This window comes from Microtus oregoni, unplaced genomic scaffold (genome assembly GCF_018167655.1).
Source record: "Microtus oregoni isolate MIOR12 unplaced genomic scaffold, Mior012 000038F_ref0000394, whole genome shotgun sequence".
Taxonomy (NCBI): domain Eukaryota; kingdom Metazoa; phylum Chordata; class Mammalia; order Rodentia; family Cricetidae; genus Microtus; species Microtus oregoni.
The window spans coordinates 1,026,359-1,051,337 of NW_024543097.1; the positions used below are offsets into that span (position 1 = coordinate 1,026,359).

General features: G+C 42.1%; 1 protein-coding gene across 1 annotated transcript in view; it reads left to right on the forward strand.

Moving 5' to 3' along the window:
- The first annotated feature begins 511 nt into the window (after positions 1–511).
- Cpo (carboxypeptidase O) overlaps positions 512–24,979 on the forward strand; it is a 44,777-nt gene continuing 20,309 nt past the window's right edge. The window contains 13 exon segments of the mRNA XM_041631744.1: positions 512–557; positions 560–600; positions 5,977–6,084; positions 7,197–7,304; positions 8,764–8,843; positions 8,845–8,879; positions 10,398–10,500; positions 10,502–10,598; positions 18,607–18,691; positions 19,447–19,488; positions 19,491–19,532; positions 19,535–19,661; positions 21,988–22,024. Of these exon segments, the coding sequence (XP_041487678.1) occupies positions 512–557; positions 560–600; positions 5,977–6,084; positions 7,197–7,304; positions 8,764–8,843; positions 8,845–8,879; positions 10,398–10,500; positions 10,502–10,598; positions 18,607–18,691; positions 19,447–19,488; positions 19,491–19,532; positions 19,535–19,661; positions 21,988–22,024 (951 nt within the window).

Here is a 24,979-nt window from a genome sequence, read left to right on the forward strand (position 1 = left end):
GACAGGGATCCAAATGACCTAAGTCCCCACCCCTTACCCCAACTATCACCCCCCCCCACATACACACACAACACACTACTTCAAGGTTCTATAGCTTCCACATTAAAAACAAAAAAGCCTGTCCTGAAGTCCTTGCCCTTGTTGTGTGGTGCAGGAAGGCTAACTCTGGTGGCTGTGTGAAGGACATGCTATTGCACACAGTCTCTGAGGTGTCATTTGTGGATTAGCAAAGCTGCTAATTCTCAATTGCTTTTTTCGTAAAGGTCAGTGCTGGGGGGTTGTCCTGAGACTTGGTGGCCCCAGAGGCCTTGGCAGGAAGTGAGAGGTGGGAGATAATAAATCATGGCTTCTTTTTGTTCTTCAGTTTGCTTGTCATGTGACTTTTGCAGTCTAGAGCAGAGGGCAGAGTTGTGGAAAGTAGTGAAAGAACATTTGTGTCAAGTGGAGGCAATCAAATAGCCTGCCAGTGAGTCACAGTGCAGTCCTTTGGACTGTTTTCAACCTATCAGAGATGAGCCAGGTTGGAGAGAAGCATGCAGAAGCAGTGATCCAGCATCTCCAGGTATGACCTATGAGACCCGGTTCATATACTATCTGAAGGTGAGAGTGGAGACTGAGTCTGACCTTCCTAGCAGAAGGCACTCACTACCCAAAGGCTCTGTCAGAACTGTGGGGAGAGTTCATAAAGCCTTTTGGACCAAACTGGGCTTTGCCCATGCCTCTTCATAAATCTAGGGTTCTGAGCCATGATAGGACCCAAACATAGCAGAAACCACGAGTGGATTACCCCAATAAGGATTTATCAGAAACACTCACTTTTCATCTCTTCTGCTCTTTGTTTGTAGTAGTGTTTTTTCTTTTCTTCCTTCCTTCCTCCCTCCCTCCCTCCCTCCCTTCCTTCCTTCCTTCCTTCCTGTGTGTACATGGGCATGCTCATAAAAGTCCAAGAATAACTTGCAGGAGCTGGTACTCTTCTCGCCCTATGTAAGGGTGTTTTGCAGATCAAACTCAGGTTATCAAGTTCAGGACAAGTTGTAGTAATAGGAGCAGCGGGCTACGTCCCCGGCACCCAGCTGCCCGCATGGCTAGCTTTACCTGAAATAATTACACGGAAATTGTATTCATTTAAACACTGCTTGGCCCTTTAGCTCTAGCCCTTACTGACTAATTCTGATATCCTGATCAACACATCTCTAATAATCTGTGAGCACCGGTCTTACCGGGAAGATTCTAGCCTACGTCCATCCTGGGTCGGAGCTTCATCGCGTGTGTCTGCCGGGGAATGGGGCATGGTGTCTCTCTCTGAGGCGTTTTACCTCACTTCCTCTTCCTCCCAGCATTCTGTTCTATTTACTCCACCCACCTATGTTCTAAGCTATGAACCCAAGCAGTTTGTTTATTACTTAACCAATGAAATCAACAGATTGATATATGACACTCCCACATCACTTCCCCTTTTTCTGTTTAAACAAAAAAAAGGTTTTAACTTTAACATAGCAAAATTACATATAACAAAACAGTTATCAAGCAAGCATTACAGTTACAATATTTATATCTATTTTATCTTTTATCATAACAATGGAAAACTATAACTATCTATCTATTCTTTAACTCCAAAGACTCCAGAAGAATACAATATTACCCAAGCAAACAAGAAATCCAAAAGTCTAGAAATGACAGAGACATCTCGCTGCCTGGACAGTCACCCAAAGTTTCTCTGTACCGTTGGGGCATCCATCTTCAGCCTACAGGCCCATAGTTTCCAGCAGACATTTCCACAAAGCAGGAAATTTCAAAGGCAATCACTATCTGCTTGTCCTGAAGAATGTCTTGTAGACTCTTTCATGAATCAGGAACCCCGAAAGATCATCTCACCTTTAGGCAAGTTTAGTAGTCCTTTCTCTGCGGGTTCCCTGTGTCCAGATTATGCAATAGTCCAGGCAAGAGGAGTTTCTTGCCCAAATGGCTACCAAACTCCATAAGGATCCTCTTCGATGCCCATCTTCTTCCTGAAGTAGATTGGTGCTGCCAGGAGCAGAGTGTCTCATTGTCATGAAAAGTCCTAAGTTATTAAAACATTAAATGCCATATTCTGCAGTCTTTGAAAGATATGAAGAATGTCTATCTAACTGAAATGTATCTCTATTTATCTAGAAAATCTAACTAACATGACTACAAGCTTGACTATTACTTATGATTATCCATCAACAACCTATATTTCCTAATTATACATTACATTTTAAAAATGAACTACACAATCACAATACCTTAATCAATATCAAGAAATGCATATACATATAACAAAATTGACCTTAAAATCCACACCAATGCAAATTATTCATACCTATATCATTTCCCCCTTTAAATGTAAAAGAACATTTATAAACAATATTTTTGGGAACATGGGTGCAGTTTTTTCTCTCCAAACTGCTTCCTGCTGAATGGGGGTGTCATTAATTAGGTCTTTCATGGTATAACCTGTGTGCTAGTTTCATCTCAGTTGGCAGTTGAGCGGAGCAATTTTCTGAAGATGTTCACAGCAAACCTTCAGGAGGGCGTGGTCCATCATACCATATCGGAATAGAAGAAATGAACAGCATCTCATCCTCTGTGAAAACAAAATAAGAAACTCCTTTCCAAAGCATCATGTCCTTAGATCCAAATTTCAAAGTCAAGGCATTTTCAAAATATCTATGTTGGATTAGTTCAGCAGCATTTATAAACAAATATCTTTTAGTAGCTTTTGCTCTTTCCTCGGCATTCAAACAATTCAAAGAGAGCATAATAGCATACAGTATCAAAAGTCTCTGTGCATTTTCCATCTTTGTTCGTTTTACTTTAACCTCTATTTTGTTTGTTTTTACTTTTATTTTTTGCTTTTTGAGACAGGTTCTCTGTATCTTTGACCTGGAATAACTCTGAAGACCAGGCTGTCCTCGAACTCACAGAAATCCACCTGCCTCTCTCCCACATCAACAAGTGTCTTTTCCTGCAGAACCATCTTGTTAGTCTAAATGTTTTGTTTTAAAAAGAAAACCCTCTCCTTTCTCAAAATGTTTTTAAGACACAGAAAACCTTCATTTATTATCCTGTGGCTTTACCACAGAGGAAACAAACCCACAGGAGAAGTCAGGTGATTTATACAAGGTCAAGGTCACATAACCAGATAATTGTATAACCAAAGAGGTAGTTTGGTGTGGGAGGTCCTTCTGTCTGTCCTGCTTTCATTGGTTAATGAATAAAGAACTGCTTTGAGCCTATGGCAAGGGCAGAACAGAACTAGGCGGGGAAAGCTAGGCTGACTGCTGGGAGGAAGAAGGGTGGAGTCAGGGAGATGCCATGAAGCCGCCGTTGGAGATAGACGTGCTGAAACTTTGGTGGTAGGCCACGACCTCATGGTGATATACAGATTACTAAGTATAGGTTAAACTAAGATGTAAAAGCTAGCCAATAAGAAGCTAGAGCTAATGGGCCAAGCAGTGATTTAAATAATATGGTTTCTGTGTGATTATTTTGGGTCTAAGCTAGCCCGGCAGCCAGGAAGAACAAGCAGCCCTCCTGCAACAGTAGTTAGGGCCCTAATTCTCCTATCCTTTACATGTAATATGGTTTAAAAAGTGTCTGGGGTCTGTCACTCTTCCATAGGGTCAGAATTTCTAAGTTTTTAGGTCTGAACCAAGGAGTTCCAATCCTGACTAGACACTAAAATTGCTTGTGGAGTATAGCCAAATGACCCTCTATCCCAGTCCCTCCCAAAAAGATGGCCTGATTGTTCTAAGATAGGACAAGCCATGCTTTGAAAGCTCCCAGGTCAGCCTAGCTGCACTAAAATGGTAGCCTTTCTTCTTCCTGTTCTCCCTTCTCCCCTTCTCTCTTTTCTGTCGTACAGGGGACAGAGGTTTGCAGTCTTTCACACACTATGCAAGCTGTCTACCACTGACTACATCTCCACCCTTCTGATCATATGTCAGACGTATTCTCACAAATAGCTTGGAATGTATGTCTATGCCATCATACCTGACAAAGCAGTGGTCTTCACAGAGTGATCCTTTGTTCCCCACATCAGCAGCATCTGGGAACTTGTTACAAATGCATGTTCTCAGGTCTCACTGTGTCTCTGTTGTCAGAAACTCTGGAGGTGGGCTGAGAACCCAGTCATCTGTGTTTTATCAGGCCTACTCCTGACAATTTTGATATCCACACAAGGTTGTTCGGCCAAAAATTTCCAGGTGACATTGGTATTGTTGATTAAGACTAAATGTCATAAGCTACTATCCAAGGAGACTCCCTTCGAAAGCTAGCATTATGATTTCATTGCCCTACACCACTGTCTGCAGTCATGTGGAGGGCAGAGGAAGCCCCAAGTGAAAGAAGTTCGGTGTATTTTGACATGGACGTGACCATGGAGAGGATGCCAAGGCCTCGGATCTATGGGACAATTTGTCCAAGCTGTTATCTTTATGGGCCAGGCTCAAGAGGGCACAAAACTATCCTAGGCAGTCTAAGAGAGCGTTTATGAAGGATTGGTGAGTGTGTGCAAAGACTAACAACTGCAGCCCCCTTGGGACGTTTGCAGCCTGAGACTGCTACCTACAAACACCTCTTGCAGAGATTAGCCAAGTCCTCCCGCTGAGCTGTTTACAGTGACTAGAGACTTTGCTGTGCACCTGTCTGTCTTTTCTTCATCCCTGTAGTTAGGGTCCCAGGGTCCAAACCTCTGTGGGATGCTGCAGTCATGCTAATTTACAAGACACAGCCCCAAATTTGAGAACCATTCATAATTGTGTCAAAATTACAGCCTTGGACATAGAATTACTCAGAGATTGACTAATTGGTCATCAGTCAAACTGAGTCTTGACAGACACTCAAACTCTGAGCTGAATCAGCCAATATGCCTCAACTTTCTCTGCCCAGAACAAGGGTATGCAAAACAGAGAACATGAGGGGGCAATAAAGAGAAGCATACATATGATGATAAAATGGGTAATTTTAGAGGAAAATCAGGGTTAAGAGGGGAGGTCAGAAACCATCCTGGAAACCTTGAGAGACCGGGAAGCTACAAGAAGAAAGTCCCGCGAATATCACAATCCCAGCCACGCCTTTGCCTCACCTTGTAAATATCTTAATGTGGAGGGAAAGAGCCTTCATCAGTTCAGTTCCCAAGACTTTGACAAATAGCCTGGTCTAGGCCATTAAGATATCCAAGACAGATACAACTGTTACAGCCTGACTGTCTAGAGCTCCTTCTCCACCAAAGAGAACCTAAAACTGTCAGTGTAATCCCCAGCCACCTCCGGGAAGAGGGCAGATGGGCAGGGAAGGAAGAAGATGGGGCTGGTCATGGGTGAAGGAGTAGCTGGAGACTTAATAAGCACTGCACATGGGTGTGGACTTTGATCTATTTATAGTTTGGGGAGGTTTAATTGAAGGTTTGATTCATTAAAAAAATTTTTTTTGGGTTCTTGAGCATCACAACGAAATGTGCTTTGCCTTTCTGGGTGAGCTATGCAAAGCCTATAAGCATATAAGCCATGTATACATTTAGCCTCTTAGCTTGTGGGCCGTTGACTTGAATTTGAGGTCCTTTTGCCTCTGCCTTTCTCCAGAGTGTTGGGATTAGAAGCATGTGTCGCCATATCCAGGTTTAACACATGTGATAAAGGTTAAGAAACACTATTTGCTTTGCTTTTATTTGCAACCATGGGATAATTTAGGATGCAAGGAAAAAATGATTCTTTGGATGTGTACTCTGGGGAATCAGTCTACAGTCTGATTACAGCCATCAAGGCAAAGGACAGGAGAAGATGGTAGCATTGGAAAAGACTACATTGGGTGTCTTCATCAGGATCCTTGCAACAATTCCTGAACTGCAGAGGGAAATAAGAAGGGCATTGTTGGGGAATGAAAGCCTGGTGATTTTGTACAGTTTCTTACAATAGGGATCATTTGGTTATGGAGCCGGTATGTCCCCTCCAGATCAGCAAACCATCCAACAGCCCCGAGAAGATTGTTTGGATAGACTGTGGAGTTCATGACAGAATGGATTGCCCTGCTTTTTGCCATTGGTTTATGAAAGAGGAACATGTCTTTAGTTTCCTCATAAGGCTAAATCACGCCATTGAGTACCTGTCACTAGCGACCTCTTTAGCAGAGCGCTTCTTTCTTGTTTCCTTTAACTATACTGAATTCGTCCCTCACTTCCAGTGAGAAGGAATTAGTGAGTAGCCTTGCCAAAAAAAAAAAAAAAAAAAAAAAAAAAACTGAGTAGCCTACTCCATTCTACTGCATCCAAAAGTATTTTTATTGGAAGGTAAACCTACCTAAGGGTAGAAGAAAATGCATATTAGAAGTCAGAGATGATATTGAATCTTGTCAAATAGCATTGGGAAAATTTCAGCATTGAAAGAAGCCTTTCACCTAGTTTCTCATCTGTTAAGGGAACTTGGAAATAAGAGCGCATGTGTTTGCTGTGTGGGTCAAGAGATTTCCCATATGGAAAGCACAAAGCATGGCGAGCTTTCATATATCTCTTCTCTTCTTTCCTTTAACGGAGTCAGACAATTTAAAGTGGTATATTCTTGTTAGTCTTTTTGGAAACACAAATATAAAAAGTAACCCAGGAAGAGTCATCCCTAAGGTCAACAGCAGAAATGCATTAGCAGGTCTGTCAGACAATTCCGTTTGCATTCGAATTTGAAAGCCACTACTGTAAAAGACGAAGCAGTCACGGAGGAGCCGGAAGCTGTGACTGTGAGAGCAGCCATTGCTTCTAATTAATCTGAAATTTACAGAAAATTAGATGAGAAAGGCTTTTTGCTCAGGACTTTCTTTGGACAGCCAGCTTCCAAATAATGACACAGAGATTTCTTATTAATTATGAAAGCTTGGCCTTAGCTTAGGCTTGTCCTCAACTAGCTCATAACCTTAAACTAACCCATTTATGTTCATCTATGTTCTGCCACATGGCTTGTTACCTCTCCTCCATACTGTACATCCGACTTCCCTGTATCTCACTGTTGAAATCTTCACCTCTCTATTACCCAGAAGGCCCATTTATCCCCTCCTGCCCAATCACTGACCATTCGGCTCTTTATTTACCGATCAGAAGGTGCCTTGGCGGAGGCACATCTTCACAGTGTACAGAAAGATTATTCCTCTACAAGAATCATTAGAGATGTTTCTCTTTTCACTGCCAGCTCCTACAGAATGATAAAGACAACATGAGGACCAGCAGGCTCCCTAAGGAGCTAGCCTTCTACCTGCTTCCCGTCCTCAACAATGATGGTTGCACTACTTGGACAACAGTGTGGACACAGTGTGGGCCAGGGTTATGTTTGCGTACTGAAGCCCTGTTAGGATCATTCTTCTGATGCAGCCATTCTAGCTAGAAAAATCTTTTATATGCATAAGGACAGAAGCCCCATTTGATAATTCTTTAATCAAAGTCAATGTTAGCATGTGGAAGCCTAATACCTCCGTAGAGTTGGGGAGTCTAGGATGGGTCTTGTCTATGGTTTTCCACCTACCCATTCTCCATTTGGATGAACTTGTTTCTTCTGCCATCTTCCTGGTGTTTATGATTTGCCTACTACCTCACTAGTGCTATACTGACCTATATCTACTATATATATATACCTATATATACTGATCTATATCTACTATTATATACCTGTATACACTGACCTATATCTACTATATATATCGTATATATTGACCTACATCTACTATATATACCTGTATATACTGATCTATATCTACTATATATACCTGTATATACTGACCTATATCTACTTATATCTGTATACACTGACCTATATCTACTATATATATCATATATATTGACCTACATCTACTATATATATACCTATATATACTGACCTATATCTACTGTATATACCTGTATATACTGACCTATATCAACTATATATATACCTATACATACTGACCTATATCTACTATATATCTGTATATACTGACCTATATCTACTATATATACCTATATATACTGACTTGCACCTACCCCAGATCTCTGCATCTAACACAGACCTCATATACTGACCTGCACCTACCGCAGATCTCATCTACTGACCCGCACCTACCCCAGATCAGCTCTAGAAGCATGAGGGAGGGCAAACAATATCTAAATACCAAACTAGCCTGTGTATCCCAATGCAATCATTCAGTAGGTTAACTCTCTCAGGCTTCTAATGCAGTCAATAGAGAACTTTCTCCATGCGCTGTTTATAAAGCACCACTACCCGAATGAGAGCCCCTTGGAGTTCCTCCTTTCTAGAAAGCACTCCCGTTTCCCCCTCATCCACCCTTCCCCAAAACTCTCTCATGGGACCCCTTCTCTAGCACAGTCATTCTGGCCTTGAGTGTGAGCTGAGCCCCGCCCCAATAAGCTTTCCTGGCGACACAAACAAACAAACAAATCTCTGTTCCACCTGGAAAGGTCTATTCCACTTGTCAAACTGCTTGCCTGGCATTTGTATGACTCAGTCCTAAACTGTACCCAAAGCTGCTCTAAGTAAGATCATGTCCACAGACCCAGCTCATCTGCTCAGGAACGAAAGGTCAAACGAGCCCTCAATTGTATGGCTTACACATCTGTCCACTTTAGTTTGTAATTTAGTTCCTAATGTGGAGTGTTGTTGGCATCTGTGCAAAACTAAATTTCACATATGCACAAATTTTACAATAACAAAGACAAGGTTTTTTTTTTTTTCCAAATAGTTCCAGGAAGTGTTTTCTTTGTTTGAGGGCCATCTCATGGTTCCTCTGTTTCATGATCCTCTCTGGAGGAAGTCCCACTCATCCCATAATAATGGCACATGTCATGGAAAATATCAATCAAAATTTCATTGTCTCCTGGTGTAGTATGTACCTTCTTGAAAGATAAACTGATGAATAGCAGCTACTACAAAAAACTGAGAAGCCATGTACTTCTCAGCCTTGAAAAACCCATGTAGCCTCTTGGGCATTCTGATGACTTTTATTTCCTTTAAAGAGGTGATATCTTCTATACAGTGTTCAAGGGCAGAACTCTCTTTAAATGAGATTGGCTAAACTAGAATAGACTATATCTAGACTAACGTTTTAGGTTTACTCTGATGGCTGTGTTAAAACTCTATGACTGAAAGGCAAGTTGGGAAGGCAAGGGTTTATTTGGCTTATGATCCCACATCACTGTTCATCATGGAAGAAAGTCAGGAAAGAAACTCAAACAGGGCAGGAAGCTGGAGGCAGGAGCTGATGCAGAGGCCATGGAGGGTGTTGCTTCCTGACTTACTCCTCATGTCTTGCTCAGAATGCTTTCTCATAGAACCCAGGACCACCAGCCCAGGGATGGCACCACCCACTGTGGGCTGGGCCCTCCTACATCAATCGCTAACTAAGAAAATGCCCTACAGTCTTGCTTACAGCCTGATGATCTTTTGGAGGCATTTTCTTAACCATTGAGCCACCTCTCCAGCCTACGGTGGTATTTTCTTAATTGAGGGTCCCTCTTCTGAGATGACTTTAGCATGTATCAAGTTGACATAAAACTAGCCACTACAAACAGAATATGTTTTAAACCGTCATGTGGTTTGAAGATACATAGCTCACCATCAAGAAGATTAAAGCCAGAATGCTGTCTTTGGGTATTTTTTACAGCAGGAGGCAGACAGCAAGCAGAGTAAACATTTTCCTCTCCTTGCAACACTTCTGTGTCTGCAAATCTGGGTCTGGTCACAGCACTGGAAGCAATTGAAGAATCCGGGGTGGGTAAGAACACTGCCACTCCCTGAATGGCGAGACTTAAGTTAAAAAGCAGTCTCCATTGCTTGGAGGTCTTGAAAGAAAAAATGCTTCATTTTTCTGGCTTTGTTTATTTGTTTTCCTATTTAGAACATTGGTCACACAAACCCATCTTAACCAAAGTCCACTATGTGATGCCACATAGGAGGGGCACACGCAGGGGACTTTCCTATTATCAGTGTGTGCAGACAGCAGCTCTGCCGGGACAGAAACCAGTAAGGAAGACATGGCCAACACATCTGTGAGATTTTCTTAGGAATCTGATATTTGATTCCCCGGTCCTCCCACACCCGAAGCCCCCGAGGTTCACCACAGGTTAAGAATTTATTAACACACTGCCTCTTCATTCTGCATTTTCCCTTCTGAGTCACAAAGGGATAGAGTTTGTGCTGTTCCAGTCCAGATCATCAGGTCCGTCTTCGTACCTTTCTGAGCTCCTCGTCACTGGCTACTTGAGTGACTAATACAATTGATTAACTTATAGGACTGATTTGACAGCCACGGACAGGCCTGGAGTACCGAGCAAGCTTTGCTATTCACCCTGGCTCGTTTGTAAGTGATTATGACGTATTTCCGAAGCCTCCTGTATTTTCCAGGTATTGGCGCATCCACAAACTGCCAAGATTTAACATTCTGTGGGAGAGAATCAATGTCGGAATCAGAGACCAAAGCAGTCTCAAGCCTTATAGAAAGCAGAAAAGGACACCCTGTGCTTCCTGACTATGCAGTCTTATGGGCAGCTGACTCTCATACCATATGGCTACACCAAAAATAAACCAAGTAACTACGGAGAACTAGTGAGTCCTAAGTGCCAAGGGCTCTAGAGAAACCTCCACAGGATCACAGCCTTCTGGCCTCTGATTTTGGTTTCCAAGAGATTTTGGCTCCATTCTCCATTCCCCCCACCATCCTTATTTTCTTTTTCCTGCTTTTTAATACTGTGCCAGATGCCTGCCGGCAAGACTCTAGGTTAAATGCTGCTTTACCTGCACTAATTAACTACCTGTTTCAGGAAGTGTCAGGTTGGGAGACATCTTAGGTATTTGGCTATAATCTAAATGAGATGATTATGGTAATAATCTGCAGGGATGCGCTCTCCTTTCTGATGCTCCCTCGAAGCTCCATCCAGCGATTACAGTTTGTCAACCATGCTTTCAAAACTTGCCAGCTGTTGGTGCTCTCTTTTCCACTGAGCACAATGCAGTGTTTTCTTCTAGACTCTTCTGGAAGCATTTGCCCGGGAATATTTCTAAGAGGAAGTGCCAATGAAATGCAAGTCAGAGCCAGGAGCTTGTGCTTTGTTTTCCCAGGTCCTTCTCTGAAGCCCTGCTTACTCAAGGTCTGCTGGGCAGGCTTGCTGCAGAGAACTGGGCTCTTCGCCCTTTGCTGAGTCTGAGGCTCACAGTCACAAGTCAAAGGGGGAGCAAATGCAGAATTGCTGTAATATTTACTATATTTTAGCTGAGTTTTTTCTATTTTAATTATGGTAAAAATACTTAGCATAAATTTGCAGTGGCAACCATTTTTAGGTGTGAGTTCAGAATCTTCAATATTGTATACCAACCCCATGACTGTCTTATTGTGTATCCCCCATTTTCCCGTATGCCCTACTGTGGCAAGCACCGTTTTCTCTCCACACCTATGAGTGTGAGTTGTCCAGATGCCTCACATCAACAGAGCAGTACAGGATTTGTCTTTTTAGGACTAAGTTATTTACGTTAGCACAATATCCTCAGTGTAAATCTCCTGTAGGGGTAAGTCACAATTTCCTTTCTTGTCCTTTCGGCTGTGAGCCTTTAATGGCCAAGCTGTCTCTTCGGATTGGAATTTTCTTCCTTTTCAAGAGCAGGCAATATTCCCGAGTATGCATATACCATGCATTGTTTGTCACCGGGCAGTGGCACTGGGTCTAGCCTATTCTCCAGCCTAATGCTGCCAAGAACAAGGCTGTGCAGGTTTCCCTCCAAGACTCCACTTCACTTCTCTTAGACACATCTAGAAGCTCAGGCTTATATGATAATTCTAGTTTTGATTTCTTTTTTATTTCATTTACTGATTTCCATTTCTACTGTTCCATCTAAAATGTCCACCTACAGTGCACAATCTCACACCTCATCAAAGTCTTGTCAATGTTTATTACCATTATTTTTTTTAAAAAACTTTTAAAAAGAAGACCCTCATCATGAACAGATAAGAGGGTAGACGGGAGCAAGTGCTACCCTATCACAGAGGCCGGGCGACCTCTTGGTTAGTTTATGTCTCTTGTCCTTTCCCCACTAGAACGTGACTTATAGAGTACAGGCCAAGGATACAGGATAACCCACTAGAGACCTTTGCTGAAGGGAGTCCCCAGAAGTCAAAAATACCCAGCAATACATTTTTTCCTTCCACAAAATTCCACAAAAATTTATATTTTGTGATCATTTTCAAAAATGTAAAAGTAACTAACATTTGCTTGAATTATTACAATTTACAAAGGGATTTTAAAGGCATTATCTCATTTGACTCTTTTTTTCAGGTTTTCTTTTTTCTTTTTCTTTTATTGAGCTCTACATTTTTCTCTGCTCCCCTCCCTGCCTCTCCCTTACCCCCTTAAACCCTCCCCCAAGGTCCCCATGCTCCCAATTTACTCAGGAGATCTTGTCTTTTTCTAATTCCCATGTAGATTAGATCTATGTAAGTCTCTCTTGGTGTCCTCACTGTTGTCTAAGTTCTCTGGGATTGTACTTTGTAGGCTGGCCTTCTTTGCTTTATGTTTAAAACCACTTATGAGTGAATACATATGATAATTGTCTTTCTGTGTCTAGATTACCTCACTCAAAATAATGTTTTCTAGTTCCATCTATTTTCCTGCAAAATTCAAGCTGTCATTATTTTTTTCTGCTGTGTAGTACTCCATTGTGTAAATGTACCACATTTTCCTTATCCATTCTTCGGTTGAGGGGCATTTAGGTTGTTTCCAGGTTCTGGCTATGACAGATAATGCTGCTATGAACATAGTTGAGCACATGTCCTTGTGGCATGATTGAACATCCTTTGGGTATATACCCAAAAGTGGTATTACTGGGTCTTCAGGAAGGTTGTTTCCTAATTTTCTGAGAAATCGCGATACGGACGTCCAAAGGGGTTGTACCAGCTTGCATCCCCACCAGCAATGCAGAAGTTTACCCCTTTCCCCACAACCTCTCCAGCATAAGTTGTCATCAGTGTTTTTGATCTTGGCCATTCTTACAGGTGTAAGATGGAATCTCAGGGTTGTTTTGATTTGCATTTCTATGATGACTAAGGATGTTGAACATTTTCTTAAGTGTTGTTCAGCCATTTTAGATTCCTTTGTTGAGAGGTCTCTGGTTAGGTCTGCACTCCATTTTTTTTATTGGATTATGTGTTCTTTTGGTGATCATTTTCTTGAGTTCTTTGTATGTTTTGGAGATCAGACCTCTGTCTGGTGTGGGGTTAGTGAAGATCTTTTCCCATTCTGTAGGCTGTTGTTTTGCCTTGTTGACCATGTCCTTTGCTTTACAGAAGCTTTTCAGTTTCAGGAGGTCCCATTTATTAATGGTTTCTCTCAGTGTCTGTGCTGCTGGGGTTATATATAGGAAGTGGTCTCTTGTGCCAATGCATTCAAGTGTACTTTCTCTTCTATGAAGTTAAGTGTGGCTGGCTTTATGTTGAGGTCTTTGATCCATTTAGACTTAAGCTTTGTGCATGGTGATAGATATGGGTCTATTTTTGTTCTTCTAACATGTTGATATCCAGTTATTCCAGTACCATTTGTTAAATATGCTTTCTTTTTCCCATTCGATATTTTTTGCTTCTTTGTCAAAAATCAGGTGTTCGAAGGAGTGTGAATTAATATCTGGGTCTTCTATTCAGTTCCATTGGTCCTTATGTCTGTTCTTATGCCAATACCAGGCTGTTTTCAGTTCTGTAGCTCTGTAGTAGAGTTTGACGTCAGGGATTGTGGTGCCTCCAGAAGTTCTTTTATTGTACAGAATTATTTTGTCTATCCTGGGTTTTTTCTTTTCTCTATGAAGTTGATTATTGTTCTTTCAAGGGCTATGAAGAATTTTGTTGGGGTTTTGATGGGCATTGCATTAAATCTGTCTCATTTGACTCTTAGGAGGACATAATGAACTCACTTTGGGAATAGACAGAGAGTTTGAGGCAGGTATATTCCCAGAACCCCTCCAGGGAGAACATGGTGGAGTCTAAGTTGGTCCTAGACTTGTATCCTGCATGCCCAAAGACTTGTACCATACCCCACGAAGCCCCTCTCTGCTTAGAATGAATTTTTAACTTTTTGAAGCCGTTAATCAACTTAGATTTCCAGTCAACCATGTGCTCTTTCATCCTCAATTATAATCCCTGGCATTTTTTCTCTTGATAGAGAAATTTGCAGAAATGTGCTAGTTATCAAACCCAGAACTAGGCTCATTCCTCAGCTTCTATGATAGTCGTTATAGATTTCTTCTCTCTGAGAGAAATGAAGCAAAGCCAGTTGACTCTCCAGAGACATTGTATACCTTCAGTGAGAAGGTGTCTCCCACCAACAGAAAGGCCTTCATGGAAGATATCGTCTTTCAATATAATAATACCTAAATATTTTTTCATGGGAATGTCATTCCTTTTGGCTCAGGAATCGAGATATTACATGATCTGTATCCAAAAGTCAGAGGATGTCTTGTAGATTGCCCTTTTTGTTAGAGCCCTGTGGCCACAGGTTAGCAAGGGTATGTGGGAGATGCTTGGATCAGTAGCATAGGAACTGCTGGGAAGTGATTTTAAGACGAAAATCTTGGGAAGTCATTGGTTCACACACAGAAACAAGGAAAGTTTTCTGGGTCCTTTGCAGCCTTGGGTGCGGAAGAATAAGCATAAGCATTCATCTTCAAACGTTTTGATAGGAAGTATGAAAATTTTGCACAATGTGTCGACCTTATTAAATCTTGGTAGTGTCCTTGGGTTCCTGGACTGAAGCTGTAACACTGTGCACAACTGCGCTGAACCAAGCCCCTTGCTCCAAGGAGATTTCCATTCTAGATCTATTTTACAGCGACTCTGTATTTACAAAACCAAAGCTTTTCAGAGCCATGGTAAATATTAAATTGCATGCAGGCAACTTGGCAGCCTCTGTGTAGAATAAACAGGAATATATATATATATATATATATATATATATATATATATATATATGAACTGCTCTTGAAATTAGAGCACCTCTCAGAATTGTAATGTTTTACATCCTGGAACTATGTACATCTAAACCCTTTCATAACAACCTCTGTACTCCATCTCAAGCTGTTTCTTCCTGCATATATCAGGGCCTTTATAATCAAACCATTTGTACATCTGCCTATACCTATGTCCTTACAGGGAGGCGGAAGAGCCTTGAGCAGGCTAGAAGGCTTTAGCAGTATATCACTTTCCGCTGGAAAGGTGGCTTTCTCCTTTTTCCTAGGAAGCACCTTCAAGTACAGAAGATGGGCAGAAACATGACCGCTCTTTCAGCCCCTCAGGGACGTTCAGAAGAAAAGACTACTCCGGCGCTCTACTCTGAGACAAAGTAAATCTAAGGAGGACTGGGCCTGGTGGTACCGATTCTAACACTCAGAGGCAGGGGGATCTCTGTGAGTTCAAGGCCAACTTGGCTTATATATCAAGTCCAGGCCAACTAGTGCTACACAGTATGACCCTATCTCAAAGATGTATTAAACATGAAGGGGCCCTGGAGACTCAAAGCTCAGGGTCTCCATGGCACAGGACAACACAGGATATCCAAGAGGAGCCCCGGTGAGGGCCCAGCAAAAGCCAGAGGCCTCGAAGCAGACCAGTGACTCTTTGTAATGAACACTCAAGTAAAGATATATGGGTATAAGGGTGTAGCGCATGATCCAATGTGTCACACTAAAGCTTCTATAATAAGATTTTTCTTCTTTTCTCTTAGATTTTATTTTATTTTTGGGGGAAGTTGCAAGGACAAAGGGTAGATATGAAAAGACAGGGAGACAAATGGGATCAAGATGCATGATGTGAAAAACATAAAGAATCAATAAAAAGAAAGTTTAAAAATAAAAACAAACAAACAAAAATAAAACAAAATTAAATAAAACAACAAAAAGAAATCTGTGGAATTTCTATTTTGTATTCTCAGAAAAAACCAAATCTATGTATAAGCTGAGAATCACAATTCTGTTTTTCTACTTCTTCATAGTAATTAATAACGGGGGGAAAAACCCCTAAGGTCTTTCATCAACAAAGAAGGGAAAATGAGTTTGCTATCCTACAGCTAAAATTTGAAAAGAATGAACTACAAAGAATGGACTAAGTAAAGGCTGGCCATAAAATAGTTGCTTGGGGTGAGCTTCAGAAACAAAAATAAACCAAATCGAGGAATAATTTGGATTAAAAAAATGTGGCCTAAGGCTGATTCATGTGATTCACGTGATCTTCTCAGACCAGCTGGTGTGGAATTTCATCCAGGGAAGGAAGGACCGGCACATGGGAACCAAAAATGATTAGGAACAACTTATTTCTTTGCTAGGTGATTTTCACCAGTGAGTATGGTTGGTAAGTCACGTCCCCAAGTCTGTTCTTCGCTTCATGGATGACACACGGCAGCTCCCTGAGTCTTGTCCCTAGCCCTCCCCATTTTCTTAGCAAGACTTTTCTTCTTTCTGCCTCCTGCTTCCTCTTCAGCATCCTCTTCCGGGTGCAAATGATGGGACTGCTTTATCCTGCGCTTTATCGTCTGTAGTAAGAGCTGCGGGCCTCTTCCCACAGCCCAGCTCCTGGCCGCCTGGCTAGCTTATACCCCGAAATAACAACACACAAACTGTATTCATTTAAACACTGCCTGACCAATTTCTATTAATGTGTGTAACACCGAGGTGAGGTGCGCTTACCGGGAAGATTCTAGCCTGCATCCATCCTGGGTCAGAGCTTCATTGTGTCTGCCCGGGAGAGGGGATCATGGCATCTGAGCTCACTTCCTCTTCCTCCCAGCATTCTGTTCTGTTTACTCCACCCACCTATGCTCTAACCTATCAGGGCCAAGCAGTTTCTTTATTAATTAACCAATGACCTTCCTTTATCAATTGTCAGCTTTTTCGGCCCCTTTCTCCACTTGGGGCAATACAAACCCAGGAACTGAGAGACTCAGAATTGTTTTTGAGTTAAAAGAGATAGAACTGGTGATTGAGCAGATATAGATGAATTCCTAGCAGTGAGGGGAGAGAAGTAAGAAGCTGGCAAATGTATTCAAGTGTGTGCATGTGTGTTTGGTGTGTGTGTGTGTGTGCGTGCGTGAGTATATGCGTGTGTGTGTATGTGTGTGCGTGTGTGTGTAGGTGTGTATGCGTGTGTGTGTGTGTGTGTGTGTGTGCATGAATCACATGCAGAAAGTCCCAAATACCTAAAAGATGCTGCCTCTGACCTCACTACCACGATTTGCTGCCTGCTTAATTCTTTGGAATTTCTCTGGGCTTCTCTCACCTCTACCCAAGCACCCCTCTCTTGCATTTTAGCACCCAGAAGTGAATTACAAAAAGGAAAGGCGAAAAAGCCATATAAAACTAGGCCATTACTAGCTGAGAGTGTCAGGAGACCTGATAATGGCTATCTGGGACCAGCAGCTGAACATCACAGTGCTGGCAGGAAGAACAAGAGGTTTGAGGACTGTGTAGGATCTAAGGAGAAGCTGTAGGATTAGTACATGGGTTATCATGTTAGGATGTCTGGAATCAGAAACACTTGGAAGGTCTGTCAACAGACCATTTTGAATAGATTTTCAGGAGAGCAGTAAATACAGGACTTAGCAGAAGTCCAGTAAGTGTTGGGCTTTAATAGTGACGGATCTCAGGAAAGAATCTACAGAAAGGAAGGCTGAGACCTAGAAGATCTTCTAGTTCTGAGAGATTTCTTGTAGAATCAGGAGACATGGAAGTAGAGGGGTGTATAAATTATCTGTAAGAAAAAAACATAAAGAGGAGAAACGGTAAGAGGCTATGAAGAAAGGGCTGTAGAAGAGAGATAGCAGGAAGAAAGTGAACCCCGTAGGGGGGATCAGGAAAAGACGATGGATGGAGAAAGATGATTTGAGAAAGTGCCTCAAAGTCAGGTCAATAGGTGGAGACTCCGTGTGGAGGGAGCATCCTGAAGAAAGAGAGGGACATTGAGGGACTTGGTGTATATCCAAGGAACAGTGAGGAAGCTTGCGTTTGACTACAGTGTAGGGAAAGTGTGGAGGATTCAGTATTGGGAAGGTAGTTTAGGAAAACACTGTGGAGGATCCCAAAGTCTAAGCTATGCAGTCTGTGTTTAATTCAGTGGGCAATGAGAAGACACGGAAAGCTTTTCAGCAGGTTCATGAACATAGATTTATGCATCTGGAAGCCGTGTGAGACCAGTTGGGATAGAGCCTGGTGGGAGGAAGGGAAGTGTGTTAGAAGACACAACAGACCATTTCTGAGGTAAGGAGTCTGACAAGGAGTAATAGCGATGAAAATCCACGTTGGTGACTTTGAGGGGGGAAAAAGAAGCTAAAGATATCTACAGACTTTTACATGTGTGTTGTAGTAATATGCAAGACCAGAAATAGCAACAGCCTCACTGGTGGAAGATGTAATGAAAAGGAATGTAGGTGTGGTTAGTATGGAGTGCCAACAGGCTACCTAGACACAAATGCCCAATGGGAGGTTAGAGAGAAAATCTAAAACCTCAGGGATAGATCTGTACAAAACATAAAACCCTTGGATCGTCGGGTTTATTTTTAAAACCAGCTCTCTCGGCATTTCCCACCTACAGATTCAAGTTGGACAGAAGGCGGCAAATGCATTGAAAGCAAAGCGTTGAACCAATTATAGAGTTGGATCAAGTGCAGATATTTTATGTAAGAATACTTTTTTGTCTCTTTAATGGGATCTAAGGCACAGAAGAAATCAATGAAGTTATGATGGTGAGATGGGCCTGAGAGCAGGAGTTCCTGTGACCCACTGAGAGCTGGAAGAATCAAAATGGCCGAGGATAAAAGGCAGTCTGTGTGATTCGATATTGTACTCTCTAGGGATACGGTATGAGGGCAAAGGAAAAACAACGACGCGTTGGCTCAGACCAGAACTTTCCCTGGCTTGAGTTAAAAAGAGCTGGCAAGTTGGAAGGCACAGGAGTTAACAGGAAGGGCATTGTCCTTTCAGCCTTGGTCAGTTGATTACAGTCCCAGAGGAGCCACCTGCCAGGAAGGCAGAGAGGGGAGGCTGGTCAGCCGAAGGAAGATGCAGTGCTTGCCCCCCACTCCCCAGGAGCCCCTGGGGCCCACCTACCTAGTAGTGGTGTCATAATTTTCCTGTGATTCATTTGGTTTTTTGGTTTTCCAGTTTTCCTTTTTCTTTTTATATTCCTCTGTGAGGATTAGACCATTTGTTCTTGCCTTGCAATTTGAGGCTGCCTCATTTTTTAAATTTTTTATTTTTTTTAATCAATTGAGAAACTTTTAACTAAGTCTTTGCTGCTTTGTTCCAGGCAGAAGGAAGAAGGGACCAAATAAAATACAGGCTGCTTACCAAGGACAGAGGGTCTTAACCAGGGACAGCTCCTTCATATCCCCTGGCGTGGCTATGGAACCCCACCTTCCAAGGTCTCATTTCGATGCTATGTCAGGATCCTACAAAGACTGGACTCGAGACATTGGATCCCCTTCAAATACACGGTTGAGCTGAGGATCAACGCTACATGGTTTTCTTTCTGCCTGAAGCCCGACTCCAGCCCACTTGTGAGGAAACCATGGAAGCTCTGCTTTCACTCCTTGATGGTGAGTATGAGAATTACTGGTCGCCAGCAGCGCCGGGAAGGACAACCACAAAGTAGGTGCTGACCATGCTGCACTTCTTCGCATCTGCCTCCTGCCTTGGCCTGCTTTGCCGTAGTGATGGGAATATGGTTGAGGTGAAGGAGTGTGCTGTTGTTCAGAGGCCAAGCCACGAGCTTAAAAATACTCTATATTCTAATAAAGAGTCATGTTAGCATTTTAAACATTTGTTTTGCTGGTAATTAATTTTTATTGCTCTAGAAGAATATTGTACTACTTAGCTATTACAACTCGAAAGCTATAAAGTAAGCCCTTTTAAAACTCAGTGGTGCGTGCACTTGTAGACCTGTGAGAAAATTCTGCTGAGCTGGCGGTACTCACCGATGCGTTGGAGCTAAGTGGCAGGCAGCTGGTTGAGCAGGCTCAGTCTAAACCTGCATGAGGGGCCATATTCATGCTCTCTGTGCCCTTTTTCAGCAGGTTTGACCTGACCTGCAGGAGGGGATCAAGCCCCAGCCTCCAGACACTATTCAAACCTCTGACTATATCACACTTGTTAACACCCCATTTGTGCTGGCTCCTTCCTTATGTCAACTTGACACAAGGTAGGATCATCTGAGAAGATGGAACCCTAATCAAGAAAATGCCTCAGTATGATTGATTGGCCTGTAGGCAAGTCTGTAGGGTGTTTTCTGGATTGACGATTGAGGTGGGATGCTGTCCTGGGGCAAGTGGTCCTAACAGGGGTGTTTAGGAAAGCAAAGTGAGCAAGCCAGGAGAATCAAGGCAGTCAACAGCACTCCTTCTAGTCTCTACTCTAGTTCTTGTCTCCAGATTCCTGCCCTGAGTTCCTGCTCTGATTTCCTTTGGTGATGGACAGTGACGTGGAAGTATGAATGAAATAAACCTTTCCCTCCCCAAGTTCTTTTGGCCACATGTTTTATCACAGCAACAGAAACCTAAGCAAGACCCCATCAAATAAAGGAAGTGTCTGAGCGAGAATCGAAGGGCCTGGCAAAGGGCAATGCAAGTACATGTGAAAGACCAGGCTCTTCATTACAATCCCTCTGTTTGGTGATGGGTGTCATAGCCTTGAGCTCCACTCTCTAACTTTGTATATGAGACACCTCAGCAGGGATGTGTTCAACTCTGATTCTTCCAAGTCTGTGTTTTGTGCAGAAGAATCCCACTGCGCTCAGAATCTAATTAGAAACCAGCTGACCAAGGTCTGTGCTCAACTTATTATTTTGAATTTATGATCCTAATATTCACTAAGGAAAGGAAGTACAAAGGAGTTCCTTGGGTGTGCTACCATCTCAATTCTTTAGAAATTTACTTGTGTCTTTGATCCTTTTTATTCATGGGTTAGTAGCAGCATCTAGAAAATAGCTTATATAATTTGTAGAGTTGCTGCTAGCTTGAAATATTTGTGCGACTGCTCTGTTTATTGGTTAATCATTATTTTTATTATTTTTAGCATCTCCTAGGTAAGTTTAGAATGGCTACGAGTTCACAGGCATGGTGCACATGTATTTGGTTTTATATTACAGTGAGTGAAATCCAAACAGCAGCCTTGAGTAATTAGAACAGACATACTGTCTCATCCAGGGCAAATCCCAGCTTAGTGGAAGCTGTATAGCAAGAACATAAAGAAATAAGCTAAGTATTCCACGTGCTATGAAGGAACAGGGTGGAAACGGGAAGAACCAACTTGTGTGTTTGCGGCAATGTAGCCACTTAGCTGCACTCTCTCGCCTATTAAATTCCAAGTGCTTTCTAGGCAGCCACCGAGACTGTCATTTCCTATGTATCTCCATGTGACACCTTGAAATGGTGCTAAGCATTTGACAGACTTTGAACAAATGCAGCTGTGACTGGCTGACAGGATGTCCCTAGTGTTTAGTCACCCATTTCCAAATTTCCTTGTTGGCCACAGTCACAATACACTTCCTGGTTGTAACCCTTTCAGGGTCCTTCTTTGTCCTCTTTGTTTCTCCATGGTTTCCTAATGTGCGGCTGATAAGGGTCAGAAAGGAAATGTCATGGGCGATGGTGTTGCATGAATCAGGGACCAGAGATTTACATAAAAATGCCAACTCCACAATTGTGTCATTGTTGGGGGGAATCAGTTAGTTCTCATCAATGGTCAGCCTAGAAAAGAAGAAAGCTGGTGTGACCCACTCAATGCCACATTCAAGAGGCAGCCATGCTTATAATCTCAGGTCACTGCTGCTCGTGTAGCCCAAGTGTCAGTTCCCGGGATTTTAAAAATAGAATGATTTGGATGTCTGCATACTATAGGATCCCTTGCGGAGAAAATTGATATGCTATCTAAGAGGGAAGCCTGGGGGCCATAACCTGTTTTTTGCTTCTCCTTACAGCTTTTTCACTTCTTGTGAAGAAATCCTAAAGGATAAGGTTGGAAAGATATTGAAGGTTCTTCTTGAAGGTGTTTTCAGACTCCTGTTTCTAAAATGGTCACTGAGAGATCTAAGCCATGGTTCAGTGCCTATAATCTACAATCTTTTCTGAGACTGGGTTTTGATTTTGACCCCACATTAAAATGAAATTATTTTGTTATTTTCATGGATGTTAGAGGCTATGAAATTCCTGGGTCAAAGTCAAGGCCTTTTTTTCCCCTCACAGCACATCAGTGAACACAAACACGGGCATATTTACATCCACACCCTACACTCTAATCTCAATGGGACGATGCAGTGAAGCCCAGTGCCATATACAGAGAGATTTGCTCTGGAAGAGACACACAACTTGGGTCCGAGCAGCCAGTGCATCTGATCTCCATCTCACAGATACTTCTACATCACATTAACACTGGGTCGCTTGCTTGCTGCAAACAGACAACGGGTAAGGAGTGGTCTTCCCAGCTCTCCTAGCATCATCAACAGGATGTCAGAAAAAAGAGGTCAGTAAGGGACTGCCTCCCAAGGGGCTTCATGTATCAGATGGAATCACAGGAAACTGCAGCTTTCAAAGGTTTTAAATACTTCAGCACTGGTAACTTAATACAGTTCAATTTAATACCATGCCCATGCTAATAAAACAATTTCCTTAATGCCTTTTCTTCTCTCTCTCTCTCTCTCTCAAACATTTGACTATTCTGCATTTCCTGTTTCCATTTCTTCCCACAAAACTGTCAAGAAGAAAGGTTCACATTTATTGATTAGTAAATTTTTGAAGTGATTGGTATTGTGTGAAGATAATAGCCACATACATAGTTTTCTGCCTTTCTGTTATTGAGATTGTGTGATATTTTCTTACTATTCTGAAAAGGGAATTTTATTTCTAAGGGTTAATTCATTCAAAATAATGTAAATAAGTAAAAAAAAAATCTTTAGTAGTAGAGTGTTCATCCCCATCTTGTCAACATGTTTATTTCCCAGAGAATCCCTCCTCCCAACGAGGATTTCTATTTGTCTCCTTTCTTTTATTACTGTTTTTTTATCCACTAATCATCTTCATCTTCCTTCTCTCCCTCTCAAATTATCCTTCTCAACACGTTCCCTCCTACTACCAAGCTATTTCCTTTAAACTCTATTTGTTTATGGTGCACTGAATTTAACTAGGGTTGCTTGCAGGAGCGTGGATAGGGTGGTCATTTACTGAAGAATGGGCAACTTGTCAGCAGTTACACCACTGAAGAAAAACAACACCTTCTTCTCCCAGCAACTGGCAGCCACGAATAGTTCCCCAGGCGATATCATCAGCCCCTCCACCACAGCTCTGACAAGCTCATGAGTGGGAGGCCGCTTCGTGTCTAGAAGCCGTTGTTGTAGCCCTCTCCTCTGTCCTCCGGCTCTTACGTCTTTCCGCTCCCTCTTCCGCAGTGCTCACCAAACCTTGGAAGGAATGATACAGAAGTAACATTTAGGGCTGAACACTAATAGTGACTTATTCTCAGCACAATGACCAATTATTTTTGATGACTGATGACTAATTAATGTTTGCATTAATCAATGCCCACTGTAAAAAAGAAGCTTCTTTGACAAAGGCCAAGAATGGGACTAATCTATGGATACAAACGCATTATTACCATTTAGCAAATTAACAACTCGACACACTATAAGCTAAGACCAATGTTATTAGTTCATGGACCCTAAGGATATGTGATCTCTCCAGTCACAGACTTTTGACTAGATTTACAATACAGTCCTAAGTTCCCTCCCATGGAGTGAGCCTCAAATTCAATCATATGGAGGTTGGTTAACTCCTTAATAATGATACCACTATTGCACCAGTGAGTGCCTTTGCTTGGAAAATTGATAATGTATTTTCAGGGATGAGAACTGGATAAGACTACCAAAGACTTCTTCCCAAGCCTCTGATATAGTTCTGGCACTGTGGAAGCTAATCTGTAGAACAGAGCCTTCCAGGTCAGTTCCAGCCAGACCTCTCTGTTTCCTAAAACAGAGTGTATGGTGGCTTGAGCCGATGCGTCTTATCATCTGCTTGTGGTGGGCAACCAAGAGCAATAGCTCTCACCTAACTGAGAGGGAACTCTGGAGCCTCTGGGGCCTCCACGGCCAATAACTCCTGATGAGGTTATCTCCGGTCTGTCACTGGGAGCAGTCTATGGCTTCAGGCAGGGCATCACCCAAACGTTTAGAGTATCTTCATTTAAACTTTTTTAAAAATTATAATTTAAAATAAATTCACCAAATAGTAGGTTTTCATTTGGCAATTTTTATTTTATCGTTGGTTTGACTCACTCTTCCTCTACTCCTTCCTCTCCTCTTCTCTTCTAACCCAATCTCCACTTAAACCTTTCCATCCCTCTACTTTCATATACACATACCCTGCTATATTCCCCCACTTAAAGTCTGTCTTTCCCTTCTTCCCCCAGCAGTCCCTTCCTAAGCTTCCTGGCTTTAGGAACTCCAAGTTAAACATTCCAATCTAAGAATTTGAACATAGGATCTGCATATGAAAGAGAACATGCTGTGTTTGGCTTTCTGGGCCCAAGCTACTTCACTTAATATTATATTCTCCAATTCCATCCATTTTCCCACAAATGTCATGATTTTATTTGTCTTCATAGCTAAATAAAATTCCATTGTGTATATATACTACAATTTCGCTATCCACTTGTTGGTTGATGATATCTATGCTGGTTCCTCTGCCTACTATGTGAGTAGAGAAGCTTGAACGTTAACATGCAGGTTTCTCTCTGCAGCAGTGTAGATTCTTTTGTGTATATGCCAAGGTGAGTCGTATGGAAACTCTATTTTGTTTCTTAAAAACCTCTGCATAGATTTCCACAGTGGCCATGTCAATTTAGACTCCAGCAACAGTAAGTAAGGGTCCCTTTCTCCCCACAGATCACCAGCGTTTGTTGTCATTTATTTTCTTGATGCT